The sequence below is a fragment of the Zonotrichia albicollis genome, chromosome 9 (genome assembly GCF_047830755.1).
Source record: "Zonotrichia albicollis isolate bZonAlb1 chromosome 9, bZonAlb1.hap1, whole genome shotgun sequence".
NCBI lineage: Eukaryota > Metazoa > Chordata > Aves > Passeriformes > Passerellidae > Zonotrichia > Zonotrichia albicollis.
In genome coordinates, this window is record NC_133827.1 from 27,193,200 (window position 1) to 27,203,910 (window position 10,711).

General features: G+C 47.5%; 1 protein-coding gene across 2 annotated transcripts in view; it reads right to left on the bottom strand.

Annotated features, from left to right (window-relative positions):
* Positions 1–10,499, bottom strand: part of PID1 (phosphotyrosine interaction domain containing 1) — a 94,955-nt gene extending 84,456 nt beyond the window's left edge. The window contains exon 1 of one of the 2 annotated variants that reach the window (XM_026795000.2): positions 9,954–10,499. In XM_026795000.2, the coding sequence (XP_026650801.1) occupies positions 9,954–9,962 (9 nt within the window). In that variant the 5' untranslated portion in view covers positions 9,963–10,499. Of the gene's footprint in view, positions 1–581; positions 722–9,953 lie in introns of those variants that run through there. The other variant, XM_005489468.4, reaches the window with a different exon arrangement.
* Between the last annotated feature and the right edge of the window lie 212 nt (positions 10,500–10,711).

Below are 10,711 nucleotides of genomic sequence, written 5' to 3' on the forward strand. Positions count from 1 at the left end.
GCAGTGGAACTACAAAGTGAGTTTTATTTCATCTCACTCTCTGCCTGTCTCGGATTTCCCCGGACTATGCAACACGCACACAAGCCACACGAACAACGGCAGAGCCGCACCGCACACCGGACCGCCGCCGGAGGGTGCGGCAAGGGGGTACCCGGTGACCCTGCCACATCCCGACCTCCGGCCGTGGGGGGTGCCAAAGGACCCCCACGGGGCTCCGCATCCCCGCGCACCGCTCCGAGGGACCCAGGGTCCCTCCCGCTGCCGCGGGTCAGGCAGGGCCGGCCCGGGGGTGCCCCTCACCCGAGCGGCGCCGGAAAAGCCCCCGAGCGCCGCGTCCGCCGCCGAGCCCCGCGGCCGGCACCCAACTCCACCGGGAGCGCCGGAGCCGCCGAGCAGCGACACCCGGGATGCCGCCGGGGCAGCGGCCCCGCACTGCGTGTGCGCGCGTGTCCCGCGTCCCCGCACACCCGCCCTCCGCGCCAGCGGGGGGAGAAGTTGTCGCGAACTCCCGGTACGAGGTGATGCTCCGCCGGTCCCGCCGCCGCCGCCCCCCGAGGCTCGGAGCCCGGCCGCCCCCCTACCTGCAGCCGCTCCGTGGCCGGCTGCCACATGGTGCCGCGGCCGGGAGGCGCTGCCGAGCGGGGCCGCGCGCGGCTCTCTGCGGGCGCGCGCCCCGCCCCGCCCCGCCCCGTCCCGCCCACGCGTGGGGGCCACGCGCGGACCCGCCCGGCAGCGCCGGTCCTCGGGCACGGCACCCCCGGGCTCGGCAACCATCCCCCGGGCACGGCATCTGTCCTACCTGGGCACGGCACCCATCCCTCGGGCACGGCATCTGTCCCACCTGGGCACGGCATCCATTCCTCGGGTACAGCATCCCTCTCACCTGGGCACGGCATTCATTCTCCGGGCACGGCATTCATTCTCCGGGCATGGCATCCATCGTACCTGGGCACAGCATCCGTCCCACCTGGACAAGGCACCACCCGGGCACGGCATCCATTCCCCGGGCACAGCATCGATCCCACCTGGGCACGGCTTCCATCCCCCGTGGCACGGCAATTATCCCACCTGGATACCCGTGGTGACCGGGACAGCGCCTCCCCCAGCTGCTGCCACTGCCCGGCGTGTCCCGGCCCCTCACGGCCTCTGGGGCAGCGGTGCCGGTTTCCTCATGGCGTTCGCTGTGCGCTGCCTGGGAGGGTGCCCCCCCTCAGAGGAGCCTTCCCCATGGGACGCTGCCTCACCACAGCTGAAACTTTGTCCTCCGGTTCTGCAGGTGGCTTAAGCTGCTGCCAAGCACGTAGGACGTGTGAGGGCTCTGTAAGGCCGCTGCTGCTCGCAGTGCGGGGTCACAGGGAGCCGCCAGCTGGGGGCAGGATCCCCCCTGCCCGGTCGGCACCGGGGTGGTCCCCGAGGGGCCAGCACCAAACCAGCATCAAGGCCACATTCAGCTGTTTCATGGTGTCGGGCATCCCAGCTGTGCCCCGACTCTCACAAGGATAGACATACACACTCTAGAGGTCTGCAGGCACTGCTCTTCCCCGAGGAGGCCAGAAATGCCAGAGAAAAGCAGTCTCTGCAGGTTCCAAAGCTGCACAAAGGAACATTTTCTCCAGACACAAAAGCTGCCCCGGGCCCTCCCTGCTCACCTGAGGCTGCCTGGGCAATGCCTCATGCTTGGATGCAGAAGGATTTGTTAACAACCCAAAGGAGCCCACGTCATACTTGTCCTGAGCATTGACCACCACATCCCACAGGCTGCAAGCCAGGCTCCAACACAACATGGGTGTGTGACCCTGGGGACACAGGGCATCCTTTCTGTGTCAGTGTTTTAAATAGCAAGGAAAAGCAATATTGACGGGAATCTTCTCAAAACAACAGGCATCAGGCTCACCTGTGGACAAACCATGACCTTTGGCAGGGCAGCTCTGCCACAGGATCCATCTCAAGGACCAACACCTTGAGATACATTGCAGGATCCAGCTGAGTCTGGATGTGATCAGAGCAAGACACAATGAACATGAACTTTTAGATTGTTTCTGGAAAGATTCCACCAGTTTGTCCCTGGGCAGTGATGGTCTGATTAAAGCAATTCAAGTGTTGCATCTCCATTTCCTGATGCATCACCCCTTTCCTTCCCCTCCAAGAAGTGAAGCACTAATTCTGCACCAGCTTCTGGCCAAGATGCCCACTAGAGCTCTTTCCAAACACCATGTCCCTGTCACACCATTGTTTGTTTCAACTGGTGCCTACACTCCTGCACAAGGGCCTTTTCTAAAAGCCTCACTCTTCCTCAAGTGAGCTCTGGAGCAGTTTCATCGACCCTTCCCATATGGATAAATCCACCCACCACCATTTCATGAACCAGCTAGGAGCTGGCACAACCCAGGCTGTCAGCAGCAGGGCACACAAAGGAAGTTCAGGATCTGAAATTAGCAGGAAACCAACCCTGGGGCTGGAGGCAGCTTCTCTCTTAGTTTGCATGACTTTTATACAAACTAAAACAATTGGGGAGGGAAATTTGCATTTGCTACGAAATGGGTGGCACGTTATGAGAACAAATGAATTACTTAATTTCAAAAAAGGATATGAAAACAAGAGAAAATGAATGCTGTAAGCTTCAGGCTTTAGTTGTATGAGAAGGTAGGAATATGCTCATACACGGGGAGGAGCAGCTCAGCTGCAAATTTTTTAAATCCGCCTGGTTGATTAGAAAGCAATCTGCAATCCCTGAGCCCCACCATCATCCTCCCCAAGCCTTATCCCTCACCAAGGCAGCAAAGTGGCACTATGGGGATGAGAGAGCTACTGAGCCCTTCTATTCAAGTTGGTTTCGTCTCCAGGTGTGCTCTGCACCATGGGCTGTCCCAGGAAATTCAGCTGGTTTGCCTTTTTGTTCATGCCCCACGACACCTCTGCAGGAAACTTGGTTTTCAGCTGGGCCAGGTGCTGCTGGGGTGGTCAGGCACCAGCCAGAGCCCAGCTCAGGAAATGATTCATTTAACTTGGGCGAGTTCATGTCACAATCTCACTAAGATTAGGTCATTTCTACCTAGACTTTCTAATATTTTAATCCAAGCATCATTCTTTATTTGGTATTTAAGCTGTTCTGCATTAGGTAAGGTCCTGCTACAAGCCAGTCAGAGATCTTTCACTTAAATAAATAGTGTGAATTCCTATTTCCAGGATGTACTGTGTTCCAGAATGTGCCTGTAAGAAGATACAGCATTTTTTTTCTATTAATTTTCCTTTTACTGTGCCAAATTTTGGAGTTTCTCTTCTCAGAATGAGTTAAGACAATTCTTTTCAAAGACTGCAATACATTAGACAGGTTGGTATCACTTCTCTCAGTCTCCTTCCTTTCAGTGCTCACAGGACAGAAATACTGGAGCCGGGGGAGATCTTGCATTTCAAAAGGGAGTATTGGATCCATTAGGACCAATTTCACTTTTATTCAGATAGTAAATCTGAAGCATTTCCTGTGACTCCAGGATATTTTTTGTCTTTTAATGGCTTCTAGTTATTGGGCTTGTCTTCCTTTTGCACCATCTCATCCCCTAATAAGGATTATTTTATTTAAGGTTTTTATAGCAACGTAGCTCCTCTGCATTTGAAAAGAAAAAGAAATTATTTTGGTTTTAACTATAGCATTGCCTTTTTAATTAACTAAACTCATCCATTTGCTGATCCCATTGAATTATTTGACTTCAAAAGCTTAATTTAGCTTTAGGAGCACTTATTTCTCACTGAAACACAACTAGAAGAGTCATTCAGTTATTTAAATGCTGCTTCCCCAAATATTTTGCAGACTTTGCAAGTCATGTTTCCAAGATCCTCTTTTTGATTATGCAAGTTTACAAAGCATACAGAACTCATTAAACACATCCCTTTTTTTATTATTAATTCATTTTACCTTGTATTTGCTTTTGTAGAGTAAGTTTGCCTAATTAGCAAATTTAATGGTCTGTAAAGGACTGTAATTAATAGCATACTTCCAAAATCTAAATACACTTGTTACTCTTAAACACTTTGTCAAATCACCCGAAGAAATGCAGCTACCTACCCTGCACAGATGGCACCAGACACCTCATCTGAGCTTTCCGATATTTCTCTGAAAAAATTCTTAGTGCTTAAGCAACCCAAAATACACTATCCAAGCAATCCAAACTGGTTTTTCCGACAACAATTACATTTTAACATTCAAGATAAAAATAAATGTATTTTTATGTAGAACTTCATCTCATGCAGATGACAAAGCTGGATAGGATGGCATGGACTCAGCTTCATGTCATATAAATATGGCAGAGGCAACACCCAAGTTGGAGATTTCCAATTCCCATGGCAGGTGCACACTTTGGAGTCTGGGCCTGGGGGAGCTGCAGTGAGGGCATTACCTGGGGAGAACACAGCTCCAGCACCACAGCCAGCCATGGGATGCAGGCAAGGGCAGCCAGGGGCAGCATCAGAGCACTGGCAGTTTGCAAACACTGCCAGCAGAAACCTGGGGTTTGAGGGGTCTCAATCATTTGCAGAGTTCAGAGGCTATTGAGAGACAACTTCAATGTACATGTGGTGACAGATACACCCTCTGCTGGGAATAGCAGCATCTAAAGGTCTGGTTCTGGTTCCTTGCCAGGGATCTCCTCAGGCATGGTCACTGTTAAACTAGCAGCAATTCACAGTAAGAATGTTTCATTAAAATACTGGCAAAGTACAGACCACATTATCTTCAAAGGCCGTTGATTTCCTTTCAGTATTGTGTTTTGATATTTTGAAAGGGAAATTTATTTACATCCCTGCTCACTGTATAATCCCTAATGTTATTTAGTAATCATTTTCATTTTGATTGTGTCGGTGCATAGAGATGATTATGCAGACATGGGAGTGCAGCTCCACCAAAGGTGGTTCAGCAGAGGGCACTTCTGCTCCCAATGCATCTGCCTCAAATCCCCTTTAGAGGTATTTTTAAACGGCATCAGGAGACACTATAACCTGAAGCCCTGTGGTGTTAATGATTTGTGAAATTGAAGCAGCAGTACGTATCCCAGTCAAGGGAGATAATTCAGGTGTGGATATACCATATTCTCCCACCCATCCACATTGTGCTTGCCAGGGAAAATGAGGTGCTGATTTCCAATTTGTTGGGGAAGCCCTTGCTGGCGTTCCCATAGCAACCAGGTGTCTTTAATTACCTTTACTGCTGCCACAGAGCTTGTGTTTCTGATTCCCCCTTCAGCTTTATCCACCCCACCACCTTCCCCAAGTACCAGGACAGCTACTTCCCTTCCTCTTCCAAAAGTTCAGTTTTGGAGATGGATGGACTAAATAAAAACATGGAATGCATAGGTAGTGATGTATTTGGCCATGTTTACATGATATCCCTTTTTTTCTTATTATCTCTAGAGGTCTTATTTCTAGAAAACCAGAGAGGTATTTGATCTTACTTTTCCTTCATGTTGGCACTGTACTGGTCCTGCTCACAGCAGCAGAGAAAATAAAGCACCAAAGCCATGGCAGGCCAACGAGTGCAGAAGGAAGATTGCTGCAAAGGTCTTGCATACATTTAAAGGGGCACAACACTTCTGTGAAGGACAAAATACACGATACTGAAAGGGGGAGCAAGTTTATTCTGCCTGTGCCAGGCAGCCCCTCCACTGTCCCCTCAGGAGCCGGGGTGCGCAAGGGAAGCGGGGCTGTCAGCCTCGCAGCAAACACAGAGTTGATCTTTTGGGGATGCCAAGTCCCTCGGGCCAGCAGCACCAAGGCTGTTTTTCCCTGGCCAGCCCCGGGGACGAAAGGCCGAGTCTGTGGGCGCTGGCAGCGGCCGCCCTGCGGGGCCGCGGCCTCTGGGCTCCGTGCCTGGCGGCCCCGCGCCAGCGGGCAGCGCCAGCCGGCCTGGGGGAATTCAGGCCATGGAATCTGGGCCGCACAGGCGGCGAGAAAAGCGTCTGCAGAGAGCGGAGAGTCGGATGTGATCAGCAGACCCCCGGCTGAGGGCACTGCAGCCATCCGGGAGCGGGGACGGGAGAGGCGGCGCGCACGGGGAGAAGCCCCGGCCGTGCCCAGCCGGCTGTGGGGCCCGGTGAGGGCAGCAGGCCTGGCCGAGGCAGCGTCCCAGAGAGGAAGGGGCGCTCCGAGCAGAGGAGCAGCAAGGGTGCACAAGGGGAAAACCCCGAGAATTTCCTGCTTCCTGCAGAACCCCACCAGGGTGTGGGGGCAGTGATGGCGCGCAGGGCAGAGGGGAGGACAGGAACACGGGACAGGAGGATCAGCCGTCACCTCCCCGGGGAACGCTCTCGCCGCGTCACCGCTGGCACAACTGCTGGCCAGACACCTCCTTGCAGGAACGCTGAGATTTCCCAGGCAGCCTCCCACAGCAAATCTTGCACGAACAATCTAAAGAAGCTCAAGTCCAGCTCTTAATGCACCAATTAATCTTGTAAGCAGCAGAAAATGAACGCCAGAAAATCTTTGGGTTGACACATGCCAGATGCTTACAGATTTGTTCTCTCTTAGTCCAGAAAAACTTGAAACAAGACCTGTTAAGACCCTTGTCCACCTTGTGCCCCTTTGACTGTATTGTCCTTATTTGTTAATTACCCATAATGATTATTAGGTACTTATTTGTCTGTGACAAAAAGAAGTATGTACCTTCACAAATCTGTGCAGAGATCCTTATGACACTTACACCAGTTTTACAGTGGGTTAAATCCATGGCATCTGCATGGCTCCTGATCATGACACTTTTCTGAGTTGCACAGATGTGATTCAGTAAATTGAATTCAAATTACTTCTGATTTTTAACAACATAAGAGAGAGAAGAATCATGTCTATATAGATAAGCTGGTTTTGAGACTGAAGAGACTGAAATTATAAAAATGCATGAAGCATGATAAATGATAAATAATACTGTGGGCAATTTTACATGTACTGGATATTCCCTCAGAATAAGAAAACTTGCCAAGAAAAGAGATTTTTGACGGTCTCAAATCACAAGTTTTGTTTGCAGAGCATCATTATAGCAAGAAGAAGATTTGGCAATCTGTCATCTAGATTTCATCATTTCAGTACCCAATTTTATCCATTAAAATAGGAAGTTACCAGAAGCCACACTTCCTATTTCAGTGCCACATCCCCAGCAGTTATTAATGGGCTTAGGGAGACTGGTCAGCTGTGTGGCAATCCAGGAGATGTTTCTCCTTCCCCCCTCGAGCATGGCAACCTAGAGCCCCGCTGCAACAATCCAAATTCCCTGGAAATGACTGTGCCCACAAGCACTGTTCAAGAGCTAAACCCAGGTAATTTTCAAATTCCACTGCTGAGCTTTTCATGGCAGAGCGTGCGACAGCCCTGGTGTCATTTTTTTAGTGCATTCACTGTCCCACAGCCAACACCCGGTGCCAGTAACACCCTAATCCTATTCTATTCTGCCAAGCACAGAAAGGGGCAGAAACCCCAGACCACTGTTGAACAAGGGGAACATATTCCCTGTTCTGCAGTGATCACAGACTATAAAATGGGTGAGACAGGAAACAGAGCAGAGTTCGAGGATGAAACTATACTTCAATTCACCCCAGTCCCAAGTAAGAAAAGGCAGACGGGTAAGCTGGAAAGGGCTGCCCTCTTTGTCCCTAACCTGGGCACTACACTCATTACCTGGAAGAATTTCAACATGTGTCACTGGGTGGATGTGAACTGATTTTCTGGCAAATACACATAAAGGTTGTAAATAGAGATTTACAAATCATCCAGAAAAGCACAAGAATCACCCTCTTGTGTACAATAATTTAGCGAACTTGAGTCCTTTCTAAGTTTTTGGGAACCAGAGTGAATGCAGAGCCCTCACAGAAAATATAAGGCTGATGCCATCAACATTTCACATAAGGTTTTACCAAGTCTTGCAAATCAAAGAGCTCTATAAATGCAAAAATATTTGAATCCTAGAATAGGCAAAAATGCATAACAGAAAGTTAACAAACATCCAAAGTCCTTCATTAATCTTATGCTTTAATTTCATCACAAACAGTGCCCAGCGCAGCAATGCAGCTGTCTCCCAGGCTTTGCTCAGCACCATGCAGAGCTTGTTCCAAGCCAAGAGCAAGAGATTGGTTACAGAGCTGGACCTGAGACAGTCAGAGGGACTCCCAGTGGATCCATCACATGAAAATGCCAATTCCATGTGGCCAGAGCAGTTTTTGTATATGTAACAAATAATTATGAGTTGTTATAAGATGGGATTTGCATTTGTCCTTTCAAAAAGAATTATCTTTTTAAAGAGATTCAAGGGTTGTGTGTCTCTTTGGTGTCTGACAAAGAAGAATACATCCCCTTGCTGAGGGAAGGGATTTGCCAACTATTGCTACATAATATTACACAGAAAATTGCACTCATAAATCACCCTTGACACTAGAGTTTGAAGGAGAGGGATGTTAAGTCAGAGGCAACACATAAACAAAAAAGAGAGAGACAATGAATTCTCAGAAATCTCAAGGCTGAGTTGCTTTTGAATGAAGACCACATTTAACTGCCAATTAAAAGTCTGATAATTCTCTGCCCATAATTTCTGCCCTCTTTGAGAGGTACTGCCTTATGGGGAAAGAGAATATGGCTTTATTCCTCGTGCAAAATCAAAGCTTCTTGAAAAATGATTGGAAAAACATGGATAGTGCCAGGCCAAATGCCAGGGTAGGGTAATAGTTTTGATGTGAATTTTGGTTTTTCTCTGCAGATGGCAGTCCCCTAAAGTGAGGGAAAATTAGATAGTATTAACCAGTTTTTACAGAAATTTTGTAGTTTATTGCATGAAACTCCAAAACGTTATTAAAGCATCACCATATTTACCATTCAATAATCTAAACCATTGAATAATGTATTCCAAATTAAATCTTCCAAAATTCAGCAACATATATCACTAAGTAAATCACAGTTGTGAGACATTTTGATTTAAACCTGACATGTCTGTCAATACTGATAGCTTACCACCTCATTTTAGATCTCACATGCATTAAAGAAAAATAACCCTTCAAATCTCTCAGGGATTAAGGCATCTCCATGGAATTGTAAAATATTCTCTCCATTGAAATGAAATGAACAAAAGACAGAGGAAAACTGATAAACTTCACACCTAATTCAGCCCTCTAAGAATCTCCTCCTGTCTTTGTCCTTATTGCACACAGGCAACACAGGGCACCAGGAAAGAGGGGAGCAATGTGGTCAGTACTGGAGATAAAAATAGCTGGTCATCATCTTTCATATGTAGAACAACCTCAAGTCCAAATTCATGGCAAGATGAAAGTGAAATGGCATAATAGGCACATGGGAAAGCAGATCTGTTCTCAGTTACACGACATTCTGTCAGCTTTGTTTTGACAGACCCTTCTAGCAAATGCCATACAAAGGCAAAACAACTGAAATAAATGTTCAAATTAAATTAATAGGAGGAACTGGTGTCATGTACAGTCCACAAATAAGACATTGTGGGCAGCAAATTTTAGGTACAGAATCCTTGAATTAAATTATTCTGCATCATGACACATTACTGGCTGGTTGCCTTATTCACAAGACAGATGCAACATAGCAAATCAAACAACCTCAGACTGAGCTGTAGAATAAATATCAAGGCCATACACTGGGATCTACAACACCCTTTTCAGCAAGCTGGTGCTGCTTTCTGCTCTCTGTAACCCATCATATTTCTCTCTGTTCTCAGCGAGAAAGAACCATAACTGGAACATGTTATTTGTGCTCTCTCTGTCCCAATACAATATAGAAAATAAGCTTCTAGGAGGCCAAATTGTACCAACAGTGATCACATACCCAACAATTACAAATGGGGACGAGAACAAAATATTCTGCTGGCAAACTAATTAGTAATGCAGCTCCTACATGCCAAAATAACCTCCATTGCATTAGGCTGTTTGCTTTTCCACAGAAGCTACATGCATTTTTGTTACCTTGTGCATCTTGTATTTGGCTTATAGGCTCAGATTCCAGGCAGATTTACTTCAGATTACTTCAAATCCATAAGTCAATAAAATACCATGGTGAAAATTGGAACAGTCACACTCATTTCCTTGAGGGGTGTTGGACTGAGATCCATGCAGAGTCACATGCAAACTTTCTCATACGGAAACATGAATGGAGTCCAAAGAGAGACCCTGCAGATCCAGCCTGTTGTCTGTGTGTGTTCTACTCCCAGGAGATGGAAGAGAAGCCACAGCTGAACTGTTGTGAGGAGCTACCTCTGACAGGAAGTAGACCAGTCCACAGGAAAAGAAACAAATAAAAATTTAGGCCAAAGGACATCTCCTTGACAAGACAGCACTGCTGCCAGAGTGACAAACAGGATCTCTCATGGTCTGTGGGATGCCAGCAGAAAGTCCCGGCTCAGCGAGATAGAGCAGATTGTTTTCCTTACACTGGTCTATTATTGAAGAAAGCACAGCAGTCCAGCTTATTTTCCTAAATGATTAACTTTGCTGCCTTTTCTGCTCAGCACATCAGATAAAGAAGTTTATTCAGTTAGCTTATTTATTTACATTCCTTTGCCAAAGATCTCACCAAACAAAGCCTATTTGATGATTTATTCTTTGCTAAAGGGGAAGATTATTTACAATAATCATCTTATCATAAACGTCTTAAAAGGAGGATTTGAAAGTGGAATTCATAATAACAGAGAAATCTGACTTTTCCAGAGAGGTCATATTTGTTA